Genomic DNA, 17,367 nt, shown 5'->3' on the forward strand with positions numbered 1-17,367 from the left:
TATCTTGAGTGGTGTCCCTATATAGTGTATATCTTGAGTGGTGTCCTTAAATAGTGTTTACCTTGAGTGGTGTCCCTATAGTGTTTATCTTGAGTGGTGTCCCTATATAGTGTATATCTTGAGGGGTGTCCCTAAATAGTGTATATCTTGAGTGGTGTCCTTAAATAGTGTATATCTTGAGTGGTGTCCTTAAATAGTGTATATCTTGAGTGGTGTCCCTATATAGTGTATATCTTGAGTGGTGTCCCTATATAGTGTATATCTTGAGTGGTGTCCTTAAATAGTGTATATCTTGAGTGGTGTCCTTAAATAGTGTATATCTTGAGGGGTGTCCCTATATAGTGTATATCTTGAGTGGTGTCCCTATATAGTGTATATCTTGAGTGGTGTCCGCAAATAGTGTATATCTTGAGGGGTGTCCTTAAATAGTGTATATCTTGAGTGGTGTCCCTTTATAGTGTATATCTTGAGGGGTGTCCCTATATAGTGTATATCTTGAGTGGTGTCCCTATATAGTGTATATCTTGAGTGGTGTCCCCAAAAAGTGTATATCTTGAGTGGTGTCCCTTAATAGTGTATATCTTGAGTGGTGTCCCTATATAGTGTATATCTTGAGTGGTGTCCCCAAAAAGTGTATAACTTGAGTGGTGTCCCTTAATAGTGTATATCTTGAGGGGTGTCCCTAAAATCTCCAGTAGTGTCATTAAATAGCGCATGTTTTGATGGGTGTCCTTAAATAGTGTATATCTTGAGTGGGTTTCTAAAATAGTATACTTTAAGAGGGGTGTCCAAAAATAGTGTTTATCTCCTTTGATGTTTAAAATTAATGTATATTTTGATGTAGTGTTCTAAAATAGTGTTTGTCTTGCGTTTTGTCCTAAAATATCATTTGTCTTAAAACATATAATAATTTAGAACACCCCTCAAAGACATACCATATTTAGAGACACAACTTGAGTGTTGTCTGTCCTAAATCATTGTTTTTTAGTGATGTCTGTCCTTAATTATTATATGTTTCAAGTGAAGTATGTCCTAAATTACTGTAAGTTTTGAGTGATGTCTGTCCTAAATTATTGTATGTTTGAGTGATGTCTGTCGTAAATTATTGTATGTTTTGAGTGATGTCCGTCCTAAATTATTGTATGTTTTGAGTGATGTCTGTCCTAAATTATTGTAAGTTTTGAGTGATGTCCGCCCTAAATTATTGTATGCTTTGAGTGACGTCCGTACTAAATTATTGTATGTTTTGATTGATGTCCATAAATATTATATGTTTGAGTAGTGTCCGTCCTAAATCATTGTATGTTTGAGTGGTGTCTGTCCTTTAGTATTGTATGTTTGAGAAGTGTCCGTCCTAAATCATTGTATGTTTGAGTGATGTCTGTCCTATATTATTGTATGTTTTGAATGATGTCCATCCTAAATTACTGTAAGTTTTGAGTGATGTCTGTCCTAAATTATTGTATGTTTGAGTGGTGTCTGTCCTAAATTATTGAATGTTTTGAGTGAAGTCCATTAAATAATTGTATGTTTGAGTGATGTCTGTCCCAAGTTATTGTATGTTTTGAGTGAAGTCCATCCTAAATTATTGTATGTTTGAGTGATGTCTGTCTTAAATTATTGTATGTTTTGAGTGAAGTCCATCCTAAATTATTGTATGTTTGAGTGATGTCTGTCCTAAGTTATTGTATGTTTTGAGTGAAGTCCGTCCTAAATTATTGTATGTTTGAGTGATGTCTGTCCTAAGTTATTGTATGTTTTGATAGAAGTCCATCCTAAATTATTGTATGTTTGAGTGATGTCTGTCCTAAGTAATTGTATGTCTTGAGTGAAGTCCATCCTAAATTATTGTCGGAAGTTACTGAATGTTTTGAGTAAAGTCTGTCATAAATTATGGTATGTTTTGAGTGATGTCCATAAACATTGTACTGGTAATTCTTTAGTGGTGTCCCAAAATAATGTATGTCTACCAAGTATAATAATTAAGTATTTATTTCCTAAGGTGAAGTTGCTTTTATTTAGACTGAAAACAAAAGAATATATGAAAAAGGTTATTTCACACATTTATTTGCAAAACTACATGTAAGTGACACTGTGCATCTGTAATAAAGTAAAAAATAGATACTTACATAATACTACACAACATGTAAATGTAAAAAGATGTAGAATAATATTGAGATTCTTTTTGATAATACATTGCCAGACAATATTGTTCAATCAAGTGGCTGGATTTCTTTTAAATGTAAGTAAGTACCTAATACATAAAAGCTTTTAGGGAAAAAAGAAACATCTACTTTTAACCTGTGGCTAAGTATGCCATCTATTTTTTTACAAAGTTTGGTGATAACTGGTTGTACATTAGCCTAATTTAGAGTGTTGACACAGTTAATAGAGTTTTTTTTCCATATTCAAGGGTCATAACTCTGGAGTGACTGAGGCAACATGGCTGGTTATCAAACCTGAACAAGATATTCTGCCCATTCACATTCTGACCAAATTTGGTGATGATAGGACAAAGGCTTTTAAATTTTTTATCAGACAAGACCTAATTCTATAATTAAAGGGCAGTAACTCTTGAGTGACTCAATAGATATGGTAAATTATCGAAATTGTCTAAAATAGTATGACCATACTTCTTTATATTAATAGGACAACAAGCTGTTTGTTGCGGGCTCGTACTTTAAAGGTGAAACTATAATATGCCTCGTTCTATAACCAGGTGTATAAATACCAGAATTTACAGTTTCTCAGCTTCTGTAAAACCAACTATCTAGTACAACAAGAGAACACATAGAAACTGCTACTGACATATCATTGAATGCTGCTATGAGTACATGACTGATATAGTAAAAAACATGTATTATCATAAACATAACTTGCTCATAAAACACACAAAAGGTAAGACATTCACTACTGAATCTGTAACAAAATCACCAGAAGCTGATACAAACGTTTGTCTGTTTTTTCTCAGTCAAAAAGAAGCACAACTCAATATTCATTTAACACAAAATTATGAACCTACCTACACATGTGCATATTATCCTTGGTGACATATGTACTAAGTAACATTTAAATATCTTGCACAGTTTTTGAGTCAAAGCAAAGGTTTATAATAATTAATATCTATGCAAGCTGTTGAAGATGCTGCCAGCAACAGAGACAACAAGGCTATCACAATAAAATACCTCTCTTTTAAAAGACAAGCTGAAAACGTGATATGTACTTTAATAAGCCCTTGCTTTGCTTTAACTTCATCAAAGACTATTGTGTGTTAGTATTTTCAATACAGAGCAATAACTGTTTGAATGTTCTTTCTGTGAAAGCGATGTATATGAGAATACTTGAAACAATGGCACATCATAAATTGCAAAAGATATAATACCAAGGTGTGAAAAATAGAAACAACAATGCCATGAGAAAGCTTAGTACAGAGTCCTATCTAAAAGAGCACTATTTAAACAACACAATTACTTCACACAAGATAACTATATCTGACGTTGTCAGTGAAAACAAATTCTGTAAAGGTTAATCTATACATTTTGTTATAAGTATTGTGCCTCATTAGCTGTCTTAAAAAAACATTTGCAAATTGTCTATAATTCAAATCACAACACTGTAATCAGCAGGCATATATATCTCAAATAATTTGTTCTGAAGACTTGTCTGCACATGTAAATGTTTAGATTGGTCACTAATAAAAGTTGAGTCAAGATTGACCAATCAATTAACATTTCCGCTAACTTTGATTAAAAATCAAAGAATTAACTCATTTCATATCACTTGTTTTTTAATTCAACCAGTTCGATAAAATCTTGTTTTTTTTTTCATGATATAGTGCCTGTCTCCACAGATTTTATTTTTGGTGGCAACTTTACATATCCAAATGTTTCTGATTATTTTCAAGCTATTTACATGTATACAAATACAAATAAAAAATTACAAAGATATCAAAGAAAAACAACCTAAATCAAAATATATGAAGAAAAAACACATACAGAAATACAATGTATCTAATTTAATACAGATAATTTATAAACTTAAAATACATGTAATATCAAAATGAAAAGTCATAACAAAAACAAAAGGTTAATCATAATCTAAAAGTTTTATATATATATATATATATATATATATATATATATATATATATATATATATATACTATTGCAAAAACCCATCAGAAAAGAAACGCTGAGAGACACTTCAAGTCCATCAAACAAGAGTACTACAAGTGCTTGCAAACGTTGATCTGTTTTAAATTATCAGTATGGCTATGGTGCATAAATCCAACCATATCTTAGCAAGTGTGATAGAACTGAATAAACATATGCATAAACTGTATATCCATTGCCTTTATAAAGCATGTGAACCAAGTTGCATGTGAATTGTTTAAATAATGATCAACATTAAAAAAAATTGCACTCATTCCCACAATGACTCCGACATCACAGCTATGACCATACCTCATCTTATTTCTTTGGAAAACAAATAACTTATAAGCTATAAAAATCCTGACTCTTTAACATCAAAATATGTATAAAACACACATCAACCTAAGATAACTCTACTTGGTCTTTTTAGATTCCTGAGGCATGGTTTCCTCCCTTTGTTCACTATTGCCCACTGTCTGCTCCTGACTGTTTTCTTGACCAACATTTTCCTGTTTTGATTTTTTTCCTTCCCGCTCTCTGCGTATCTCCTGAAGTATTCAGAATGAAAGATCTGATTATAAGTATTTTATACACACAGTTAGTGCTCAGTATATATAGGTTACTGAATTTTTATGTAAAAATATGCACAAGTTCTGGATATAAGAAGCTGACAGGAGAACTGCAGTATGAAGATGATGGGGAGTGACATACCTGGAAGTAATGTCTACAGGAGAACAGCAGGATGAACATGATATACAGTGACATACCTGGTACTGTATGTCTACAGAACAACAGCAGGATGAACACTATGGGGAGAAACATACCTGGTAGTATATGAGAAGTCTACAGGAGAGCAGAAGAATGAACACGATGGGAAGCGACATTCTTTGGTACCCGTGCTTGATTTGTGCATGGGCAACAACATCGTTCACCATCACCAGAATCATCATTATATTGGCAATAGTCTTCAACGGTCCTGAAAAAGTATTCTTGCAATGAAGGCTTTAATCAGGGACGAGCCCAGCAGCAAATAACTTACACTGTTTAATGACACATGTATCTCAAGCAAAAACAACACAATCAACTATAGCATTCAGTTATTCAACTATAGATACATATCAACTATAGACACACACAATCAACTAAAGAAACATATAATTAACTATAGACAGGCATTCAACAATAAACACATTATCAACTGTAGACATATAATCAACTTAGTCTCACAATCATCAATAGACACACACAATTATCTATAGACACACACACACAATCAACTTTAGACACAAACATTCAACTATAGACACATACTCAACTATAGATAAAAGAAATTCAAAGGACATTACATTTTAATAGTAAATTTATACAACAATTTATTTGACAATTCAGTTCATAAACTAGAATGTATGTATGAGCTACTCTTATGAATTTAGTTGTATTTTTTTGTATTGCTATCAGTAGAAATGATTTGTTTATGGTTTTTGACATGGAAAATCCCCTTTAGATTAAGTGAACACCAATGATTGCTTCGACAAATCCAATGACACATCATCACTAAATATATCTCTGATCCTTGTATTTAAGCTTAGTTCTTACCTGGAATGATTATGAGTACAGCTCCACAGGTAACTTCAATAGAAGCTATTATCTTGCGGTATATATGAGCGTTTGGCTTCCACCCAGTGAAGGCTACTAAAGGAAACACTTTAGCCATCCTGATGTACTGCTTTCTCTGAAAAAAGATAAAAAACATACCAGGGGTTCAAAAAATATGTGGAAAAGCAGTTTTCAAACATAAATAAATCACATTGAATCCTTTACTTGCAAGCCTTTGTTGTATTTTTCATCGTAAGGTAAAAAAAATGTTCCGTATTAAATGGTGACAAATGAGACCTTTTATCAAATGAAACATTACTCACCAAAGACAAGCTTTTATTAACTTTCCGGTCACCAGTTTGACAATAATTAAGTAGAGCAAAATTATGTCAATGTCAATTTAAATATTGCACAAGGGTGTAAACTGTAAACACTATTGGTAGAAAGGGTAGTCCAAATAATTGTACTTTGATAGATTTTTTTTATGATTTTTGATATGGCAAATCCTTCACATACATGTACATATTGTTTTGTGCCAAAAGCACAGGCCTCTGAATCATTGTTTGTCACTAAAATGTTGATTAAAATCATTTTGGGATATATAATGAGATAAACAACACATCTGAAGATATTTAGTCCTTTCTTTTTTGTATATCAAAGGCACTGAACATCTTCAGATCCTGCGGTCCACAGTTTTACAACAATCGGAACACTTCGTGCATGGCAAGTTGTTATGATTGTACTTACGAGGACCGAGGTCTATCTCGAAGCTTGCCGGAGATGGCAGAGTTCTTACACTTGGCATAATTGTTGTCTGTGTCAGTCAAGTTTCATTTTGTTGGAAAGGTAAATCCTGTGTTTTAACGCAATTAATGCTTGTTTTGTGCAAAATATCTTTGCACTTACATGGTAAAATATGGATATAAACCTTTATTATCTATTTCAATCATAAAATACTTCTCTAAATACAATTTCAATATTTTTCAAAAAACCCTGCTTTTGCACAAACCTATTTAGACGTTAGGGATTGGAAGAATCCCATATAACACGTCTATTATTTTAGACTAGTTGAAAGGGCAGATATTCACCAATTGATTTTCAAACTTCACTGCTTTTGTTTGTTACACTCAATAATTAAAACCGATAAACTCCAGCTTACCATCTTATGGATCGTACACACATTGATAAGATGGACCAAAAGGCTATAACAAAACACTACCAAAACCTTTGAAAGACAAAAGATCTAACAATTTATTTTTTTCGAAAGTTTAAAGTTAAACCCCTTACCATTTCTTTGTATAGCTCAGAACTAATTGCCGGGGAAAGTTTGAGAAGTCCTATAAGTATAAAGAACACCCCCAATGTAATTGCTAAAACTTTAAGCACAAAAGATGCCATTTTCTGCAAACAAACCGTTGTCTCTCTGGCCGGAAGTTGACATGTCAAATGTAAAGCAGACAACAATTATAGAGTTACCAGTTATGCAGTCTGGAGTTCCTTCCCATGCTCCCCCCCCCTACACTATCGTTATCGGGTCGTACTGTATAGACTATCATTACGCAGGGAACCACGCAACCAGTTATGTTTCAAAATAAGCATTGACTGCAACGTAATACTAAAATTAAAGGTAACACAGGAACTAGAAAAATGTCTTCAACAGTTTCTATGAAGTACGGAGAATGTTCAAAAAGAGACATATGCATCCGTTTCAATTAGCGCGGCTAGCGCATCCATGTCCATGCTTGATGTAGTGACAAATTTCTATTCGTGACTTGTTTGAAAAGACGGTGTATGAGTCCAGATAACGGAATAAGCCTTTCCAACTTGTCTTATTTCTAGTGTGAATCTACATGAAGTACACAATGTAAGTAATTTTACTGATTACAAATACAAAATAAAGGTTTAGTTTTTAAACCAAAAGCATTTATAGTTTTTTTTATTTAAGAAAATACACACACGTTTTCTTTTCCTGTGTACTACGTTTGATACGACCCAATTGTAACTAAGGTAGTTAAGAATTCTTCATATTGAAGCTCTTTAAAATTGAGAACAAAACTTGTCGGAAAGGACCGGGAAAGATAAAAAAACAGCAATCGAGTGACCCAATGACTGGACACCTCTTTAGGATGAAGACACTCGTTGGAAGACGGCGTACGTGTACATTAACGGCAGTGGACGGGGTTTGCCGACGATGGTTATTCCTCCGGTCTGTATATCATTATGCTATAGTAATTTTCAAAATACAGAACATAACATAATAAACAAACTCTTCTATACAAAGTTAATATACGCACCATATATTTTACAGGAATGTTAACCGCATAATAAACTATATCAAAGCGATACCATGTTAGCAATATGATTTCCTACCTAATAAGTTGTTCATATCATTCTTCCAGGAAGCATTCAGACAGCCTTTTTTATTGTACAGAAGCGAAAACCAGAGATGCCTTGTCCCGATACTTCAAATATGGGCCAGAAAAAGCCGGGCAAGGAGATAAAACTTGGAACAACGACTAAGGCCAGAGGATAATGAGCAGGGTGCAGGAACTATTACTGTTTTTAATATTTAATATGAAATTATTGCCCTTTTTGTTTTTATACAAACTTACTAAAAGTTTGTCCTAAGAATATTTCTTAAACTTATTGAAGGAAATAACACATTACCATATCCATACTTGTTGTTTTACACTCTCCATTGATATGATTTTCTTGTTTAATTTTTCAAATAGGTATATTTTAAACATACGTTAAAACCATTAATTAAGTGATATGTCTATCACACTTTCAGCATTTCGATAACGACTTCTTACAATTATTTTTCTTCAAATTATGTTTGATATTTCTTACCATCCAACTATTGTGTTACCGTGACGTGATCTCGGTAAACATCATCCGGAGTGTTTTGATAATATGGTTCAATGCGACTAATGGTACCACAAATATTGTGTAAATGCGCCGCTTGACGTTTCGCAAATGCCGAGTATACGTGTGATCTTTGTAAATAAATTTAACAGAAATTAGTCAAATAAGGCATAGTTAACTATGAACTGATATATATGTTAGTTATTATTTCCGTAATTATTTATACGATATATATAATCCCCGAGTGATTTCTTCATTCAAAATTATTTCATAATTGCGCCATGTGTGACACGTCTTTTATGTAATTAAGTTTACATTTTTATGTATTGTAACGTGCAACGTCAAACAACACCAGATAGCCGAGCTTTCTGGCGTAATGAAACAAACACCAACATATCCCTTCAGGGAAAAGCATGCTCGACCCTGAAGGGGTCCACTAGTCTTTATCTACACTAACTTCTCTATTCTCACAGATCCCGGGCTTTGCTAATTTGCATATTACCAACCAAGTTTACATCCGGTTTGAACGTACTTCCGTTTTAACGGAACGTTATTATGATCGCACATCCGCCGCCTACCGCGGACCGTTACATTACTTTCCCCTCCGAGAAGACTCGTCCCGAGTCTTGGTCTGGGACTCTTAAGGGTAAGGCAACTCCGTTCTGGCAGTTTTCATCATCCCACCGCTGCCACCATTTGTAACGTGCGCCGCCAACTAAACATTTCTTCACTATTTCCAAATGTCATCATGTTATTTTTGTTAATAATGACACTTAATAAATGAATCCAAAGTTTGTTTGTTTAATTAATGACACTTGAGCTCCCGCAATAGGGCCAATAACACTTTTCCATATATGTCTATACTGGCTGCTCAAATCGCTGCGTTTTCCTTATATGTTTATATTGGCTGCGTAAATCGCTGCGTTTTGTACCGACCCATCGGAAAGTGATACCGGCGGTACCGGGTACCAGGTTTTAGCATCACTACTGACATTGTTAATGATTTCGGATGCTGCATATATTTCAATAATTAATTTAAAATCGCTTGCTTTGCCAATCTCGACTGTGTCATTCGAAAGCTGCAATGAGATTTTTTGAGAATAAGTTCCCTGAGTATAAAGAAGATGTCAAGGTTGTGATTGATGTCTCAAAATGGATGCCTCAAGTCTGTCAAATTGCAGAATCCATTTTGCAAGGGATGCCTGCAACCCTTGAAAACTGTGATGGTGGACTGTACGTTGGTAATGCTGGAATCGCTTACATGTTTTATTATCTTGCACAAAATGAAGCCTTCAAAGACATGCGCTCAATATTTTTGGAGCGTGCCATTATCTATTCTAATATTGCACAAGAACATGTGGCCGCCTCACAACAAGACAAGGCATCTTTCCTCCTTGGGGTGGCTGGTGTGCATGCAGTTTCAGGTCTGATTCATGAAAACATTGGCTCCACAAAAGATGCGTCAATTTTGTTAGATAAATTCTCATCAATAGCTGATGTTTGTACTCCAATGAACTTCCTTCGGTGTGGGTCAGATGAGCTGTTTGTTGGCAGAGCTGGTTACCTTTGTGGCGTCATGAACTTGCACCAGAAACTTGGCAGAAAGGTTTTTATTAATATTCTTACATGTATTTTTTTAAATTTCATTATTGTACACAGAACTGACTCGGACAAAAGGGATATAAATATGGGCCAATTGGAAGCAAGCAGGGGGTTTGTACTAAAAGTAATTTAAAAATGCCATCCAGGCTTCTTTTTATGCCCCCACAAAGTGGCGGCATATAGGGTTGCCCTTGTCCGTACGTACGTCTGTCTGTCTGTACGTACGTACGTCCCGAAGATTGTTTCCGATCTAATTCTTGAAAACCGTTTGTCCAATCCTCACCAAACTTTAAACACATGTTTGTGACCATAATATCTTGATCAAGTTCGATAGTCATGGAAATCGCTTTAGTCATTTAGGAGTTACGGCCCTTTTTTGCCAAAAATACTTCAAAAATATATGTTTCCAATCTAATTCTTGAAAACTGTTTGTCCAATCCTCACCAAACTTTAAACACATGTTTGTGACCATAATATCTTGATCAAGTTCGATAGTCATGGAAATCGCTTTAGTCATTTAGGAGTTACGGCCCTTTTTTGCCAAAAATACTTCAAAAATATATGTTTCCAATCTAATTCTTGAAAAGTATGTGTCCAATGTGGATCCAACAAGTTTTTTCCTGCCTGAATGGCGCCATATAACCTATACAGTCTTGCGATGCCGTAAAACCCAACTCAACTCAACTTATCCTATATGTGCAGATTATCCTGAATAATCATTATGGCTTATTTTCTGTGACAAAAAATCGAAGTGGGGGCATCCGTGTCCTATGGACACATTTCTAGTTTAATGATGTTCAGTCCAGGCTAAATTTCATTAAAAACAGAAGCCTGGACGGCATTTTAGAATTACTAGGGGTTTGGGGTTTGATTATAATTACTTGGAAATAAACTTTTCTATGATTGTGGTATGTTTGTGCCAATATAAGTTAGTGGCTAGTGCCTTAGTGTTCTACTTGTGCATGAAAGGGATTAAGAATTTTGGTGAGTCAAGAGGTCAACAACAGTATACTGTCCAGTCTGAGGATTTTGGGACAAATTACAGCAGAGTGGGGATAAGATGTCACTGAACCCACTTGCCCATATCAAGAGAGTTTGCATGTTGTCTGGGCTCGCTAGCTCAGTTGGAAGAGCACTTGACATGATATGTCTTTAAAATATTCAGAAAAACCAACATTTGAATACATAATAAAATCCAGCTTAATATGGGCCTTTAACATTGAAATTATACCACTTGCACAGACCATACACAGTAAGATGTAAATACATGTTTGACATTATAATTAATTTATGTACTTTAACCTTAAAGGAACACTAAACATTGTTAGAACACAAATGAATGTAATTAATAGTTTTTCAGTGATTTTGCATTTCTACAGGTTGTGAGTGATGCTGCTGTCCAGAAACTCTGTGAGGTCACGCTGGAGTCAGGCAGACAGTATGCCAGCAGAACCCCAAACATTCCTCTCATGTATGCTTACTACAACACCGAGTACTTGGGTAGTTGGATTTCTTGCATTTTGGCTTTGTATATTTTAAAACTGATTTGCCTTACAATATCATAATGATGTATGGTATAAGTTATATACATTTGGTTGCTCATTAATTAATAAGGAATTAAGGTAAGAAGTGTTGACGTGCCAAACATTTGAAAAGAAGTTTATCATAAAATTCTTATCATAGTTGAATATTACTTCCATATATATGTATATATTTGAAACACTCATATAAATTGAATTTTTGGTATTTTAGTCTTTGTTAATGTCAACCTGCAAAATGAATTGCCATTCAATGTATATCAGTAGCTTATCTTCTTCCCCCTTCTATCAACTGCCATATAATCCAACAGGTGCAGCCCATGGTCTGTCCTCTATCCTTCAAATGCTGCTGTGCTTCCCATCCTTTGTGAAGTCAAGCCCTGACACTGAGGCCCTACTAAAGTCTGGCGTGGACTTCCTGCTGTCCCTGGAACAGGAGAATGGCAACTTCCCACCCGCCATGGACGAGGTGAAGTCCCGACGGCCCGACAAGGAGGAGCTGGTTCACTGGTGCCATGGTGCCCCTGGTGAGTTCCCTGGAGTATTATATATAGTATTGTATGATATTGAAAGTATTATGCCTTCCTCAATGTAATGCAGGGGGAGTAATTTTGTTTTTAGCACGGATGTCAATCCATCTGTCTTTCTGTCACATGTACATGTTTGTTCCTTATTACAGTTCAAGGTCAAAAGTTTCAGCGATAGATTTCAGTTCTGCTCAGAAACTCCTCGAGGATTTTCATGAAACTCGTTAAAATGTTCACTACACTAAAATGACTTGCAAAACCAACATAACAGCACACTAGCGCAAGGTCAAGTTAACAGTTAAGGTCAAAGGTTCGAGCCATAGATTTCTTGTCAGCTCCATATCACCTTTAGAAGGATTTTCATGAAATTGAGGTAAAAAGTTCACCTCATTGGCACAACACCACCAATCTGCTCCTGACATAAAATGTCGTGGAATAGAGTGCGACAAGCATGGGTTGAGACAATTGTCTTTTGTCGGGTCCGCTTGAGGCATAGATGTCATTGTATGTGTGTGTGTGCATACATAAGTGTGTCCATCTGGACTGAACCTTGTCCGGGCTGTATCTTGACCATGCATTATAGGATTTTCAAAAAACTTGCCATGAAGGTTCCCCATGATGAGATGGCGCATCACAACAAGACTCAGGTTTGTATCTCAAAGGTCAAGTTTACACTTAGAGGTTAAATGTCAAAATGAGTACAGTTTATAGGACTGGTCTGGACTGAACCATGTCCGGGCTGTATCTTGACCATGCATGATAGGATTTTCAAATAACTTGCCATGAAGGTTCACAATGATGAGGCAGCATGTTGCACACAAGTCCCAGGTCTGTACCTTAAAGGTCAAGGTCACACTTAGAAGTCAAAAGTTAAATTGAGTTTGGTTTATACTAAGGCTTCCGCGTTTACACATGTAAATGGCGACATTGAAACATTTAAAAAATGGCCGACCATTTAAAACGAAACAGTCACATGAGTAAAAAGCATGCGAATATTTCCAGTATTTTCGGTATTGTGTGCAGTGAGCAATGTCAGATTTTTAGGCACACGGTGTGGCAACATTTCACTAAATTTGAAAAAGATGGTCGTGATAAAAATAGAAAATCACGATGTCACAACATGAGTGTGTACTTGGTGTAAATATGAATGAACGATCAGGATATTAAAAAAATATATTGAATTAATTTGTGTAAAGATTCATGATAACAGGTAATCAGAAAGTTAAAACCAGGTTCTGACTATTAATATATTCAGTCTAAAAAACTAGTGGACGTTTATGCATCCGTACCACTTTTACAATGAGTCAATGAAACATGTAGATATCTACTGTATACATACATGTACAGGCATACAGGCAGTTTTTATTTACTATGATGTTTAATTAATGGTGACGTTTCGGTTTCATGTCCCGTGTACATGTTCATGAAAATCTGTAAGTGTCGAAGCCTTAGTTAATACATTGATAAATTCAGTACATTGTAAATTTAGAGGTGCACCTCTATTTTACATATTAAACCTAATAGAACATAACCAAATGCTATGTCACAATAAACATAATAGTCATATGCATATTGTTCAACTCCATTTTCTTCTGTGTTGAAAATGGCCTGGTAGAGCCTTATGTCTGTGTCAAAGGCTCTCAATGCGCTCACCATGTCGCCATCTGGCATCTAGTGTTTCCAAAAACAACATTCTATTTCTTTGTTTTTGTTGAAACATAAGCTCACATGGTAATAATTAGATAACTGTGCTCAGCAGTGACATAATTATTGTTTGCATAAATAACAACCCTAATCACTTATACTACCTGCTTTTTATTGAATGCCCTTGACAAAAGAATACATAACAATTAAATTATCCACTACCCTTGTGATTAAAATTACATATTCGTGCTTGTGTATAATTTCAATTTCTTGGGTTGTGCCAGTGATGTAACTATTACTTGCACCTGTTTTTATGCAATGATACTGGTTTCACCGGAGGGGACTAAAGGTTTACCCTCTGATATGTTCGGGGATTAGCTATTCTTGGAAACAACAGATGACCGTTCATGAGCTTTATTCATGAAAGTATATCTTCCGGAAGTTTTGGTATCATATTACATGCATATACATATAGAGTGGCTACAGAGAACACAACAGCCTCTATCTGTCAAAAAAAACTGTAAGCTGGAAGCTGTAATAACTCCAGAAATAAAGCGGTTAAAAATGATATGTTGATAGAGGGCCATTGGATGATTATGCACATCATTTCTTTTTTTGTCTGATAAAAGTTGTCGTGGCAATGGCAACGAAAGAGTGAAAATACCACATTTTGATTGGATTCGATAAAAGCTACATGTATACATTAAGGCAAGTGAGTACTATATCTGAATAGATGGCAATAAGGGGATTTGTATGTATTTTTTTCGTTTTGTCAGTGGTTGCTTTGGCAACAAAAAATGAAAATGTCACCACTCTTTATGACTAGATCCACGTCATTTTATATTTATTGTAAGACAAAAATGGATCATGAAAAAAAAAATGTTTCTGTGGCAACCAGAAAGAATAGGGGCTTTTTGTATTTTTCAGTGACTTACATGTATATCATTTGTCTTTAATTGTAAAAGTGTTGCATATTTAATAAAAATAGATAAATAGAGATACAACATTTCATTTTTGATACTAAAAATGAAATATTTTTCAGTGATATTTTGAAAGGGACTGTACACCAGATTGGCACCAAAAAAAGTTTTTTTCTGTAACGAATCTCAGAGCAATTATTTAATAAAATATTTTACTCTTTGATATTGTAATTGTAAAAAAAATTACCAAAATGTAAAACAAAAAATTGAGTCGGAGACCGGTTTCAAACGTGGGTCGCCAAAATTGCAGTCTAGTGTCGTATCCACTACGCTACGAAGACTTACTCTTACCGGGTGGAATATTTCAGATATATACCTAACTTGGTAATATCATGTGATAATAAAAATACCTAGTAATCTTTTTTAATGGAAAAATACGAAATAACTGCGAAAAATAAATTATTTGTAAACTATGTGGTACGTTAGTAAGTTTCAATGCATTGTACACATCGATACCAAGTTTATGTCAGATTTCGACAATTTTCTTTTATTTTCGCTATTTCATCATACGGAGTACAGCCCCTTTGAAGCTTATCAAAATTGCAAAACAGTAGTATTTATTGCCATCCCTAGTTTTAACACAAATAATTTTCAGGAGTGGTTTACCTGTTGGCACGAGCGTATCGTGTATGGGGGGACGTGAAGTACTTGGAGGCGTGTCTTCGGTGCGGGGAGCTGACATGGAAACGGGGCCTGCTGAAGAAGGGTCCCGGGATCTGTCATGGGGTAGCGGGAAGTGGATATGTATTCCTACTTCTCTACAGGCTTACTGGTATTCGTCATTTTCGTCTTTTGTTTCAGTTTACGCCTATGCAGTTTAAGTTGATTATAAGGACTGCTGATCAAAATCACACTCATTTCTGTTTTGCTTGTAATTGTGTACTTTGTTGGGGGCCTTTTGAGAAAGCACTCACATAATAGGACTCAACTCACATCGTCTTAGATAGAAGGTGGATAACTTTCCATAAGAACACTTTTCTTCATTCTCATATAACGTCAAAATTTGCATACATGTATTCTTAAATGCATTTTGCATATACATGTTTTGACACATGGTTGTATTTATTCATAATCAAGCATTCATAAACTAATCTTGAAAGGTTTTGTCTTATAATCTTATTTTTAATGATTTGTATTGAAAATTTGTTGTCATTTGTACTTTTTCATAAAAATAAAAATTGTTTAAACCACAACCACTTATACCCCCTGTTTGAGGGTGTATTTTGTCCTGTGTCTGTGCTCTGCTGTGATGTTGCATATCATTTGATATAGGTATTGTCCTTTTTGTAGTTGCTTCCCTTGTATTTGAATAAAATTTGTATTATTCAATATTAATGCTTCCAAAATTCAATAACATTGTTGGAAATGTTGTAATTCAGTGTTGATGCATAATAAATGGTTGTAAATGCTTAATCCTTTATCATAAACTTGATAAACCCATTTTCTTGATAGTTTTAAATTTTAAAATACAATCAACTATCTGTTATACCCATATAAAATGAAGTCTGCCTATTAACTGATGATATGCATGCGCAATTTCTTGATAGTTTTAAAAGATACTTTTGTCAAGATTTTTTTGCAGACAATTTGACATGCTGCTTTCTTTATTTTCCAGGAGATGAGAAGCACCTTTACCGGGCCTTGAAGTTTGCGGAGTTTCTGTTCAGTCATGAATTCCAGGGGGCCAGGATTCCTGATAGCCCCTACAGCCTTTACGAGGGGTGGGCGGGAACTGTCTGCTTCCTGGCTGACCTTCTCCAGCCTCAGAATGCAGAGTTCCCGCTCTTCAATGTTTTCCTTGAGTGATGATGCTTCCTATCATGTAATGTCATTTCTTCAGTGATGTAAGTTGCAGATGTGATGACGCTTCCCTAAATGATGACGTTTTCTTGCTGCTTGATGTCTCTTTAAGTGATGACGCTGCACCTGTAGTAATGTCATTTTGTTTAGTGCTGACGCTGCATCCTTGATGATGCTTCCTATAAAGAGATTACGATTCCTGAAGATATGATGCATCCTGTTAAGAGATTACATTTCCTGGATGCTTCATGTCAAGAGATAATGTTTCCTGGAGAGATGATGACTCCTGTCAAAAGATAACAGTTCCTGGAGAGATGATACTTCATGTCAAGAGATAATGTTTCCTGGAGATATGATGCTTCATGTCAAGAGTTAACATTTCCTGGACAGATTATGCTTCGTGTCAAGAGATAATGTTTCCTTGACAGATGATGCTTCGTGTCAAGAGTTAACATTTCCTGGACAGATGATGCTTCGTGTCAAGAGATAATGTTTCCTGGACAGATGATGCTTCGTGTCAAGAGATAATGTTTCCTGGAGAGATGATGCTTCATGTCAAGAGATAAGGTTTCCTGGAGAGATGATGCTTCATGTCAAGAGATAACGTTTCCTGGAGAGATGATGCTTCATGTCAAGAGATAACGTTTCCTGGAGAGATGATGCT

At 35.1% G+C, this 17,367-nt stretch overlaps 2 protein-coding genes across 2 annotated transcripts; one reads left to right on the top strand and one right to left on the bottom strand.

Moving 5' to 3' along the window:
* Nucleotides 1-4,173: 4,173 nt before the first annotated feature.
* LOC128239048 (novel acetylcholine receptor chaperone-like) lies at nt 4,174-7,186 on the bottom strand. The gene is made up of 4 exons (XM_052955482.1): nt 7,035-7,186; nt 5,748-5,883; nt 4,976-5,127; nt 4,174-4,699 (listed from the first exon to the last, which is right to left on the bottom strand). The coding sequence occupies exons 1-4, from the start codon at nt 7,143-7,145 to the stop codon at nt 4,565-4,567; spliced, it is 534 nt and encodes a 177-aa protein (XP_052811442.1). The 5' UTR covers nt 7,146-7,186; the 3' UTR covers nt 4,174-4,564.
* Nucleotides 7,187-9,605: 2,419 nt separating this feature from the next.
* LOC128237154 (lanC-like protein 3) lies at nt 9,606-16,988 on the top strand. The gene is made up of 5 exons (XM_052952430.1): nt 9,606-10,218; nt 11,594-11,714; nt 12,064-12,279; nt 15,499-15,675; nt 16,519-16,988. The coding sequence occupies exons 1-5, from the start codon at nt 9,697-9,699 to the stop codon at nt 16,707-16,709; spliced, it is 1,227 nt and encodes a 408-aa protein (XP_052808390.1). The 5' UTR covers nt 9,606-9,696; the 3' UTR covers nt 16,710-16,988.
* The last annotated feature ends 379 nt before the right edge of the window (nt 16,989-17,367 follow it).

Source organism: Mya arenaria, chromosome 6 (assembly GCF_026914265.1).
Source record: "Mya arenaria isolate MELC-2E11 chromosome 6, ASM2691426v1".
In the NCBI taxonomy this organism is placed as follows: Eukaryota; Metazoa; Mollusca; class Bivalvia; order Myida; family Myidae; genus Mya; species Mya arenaria.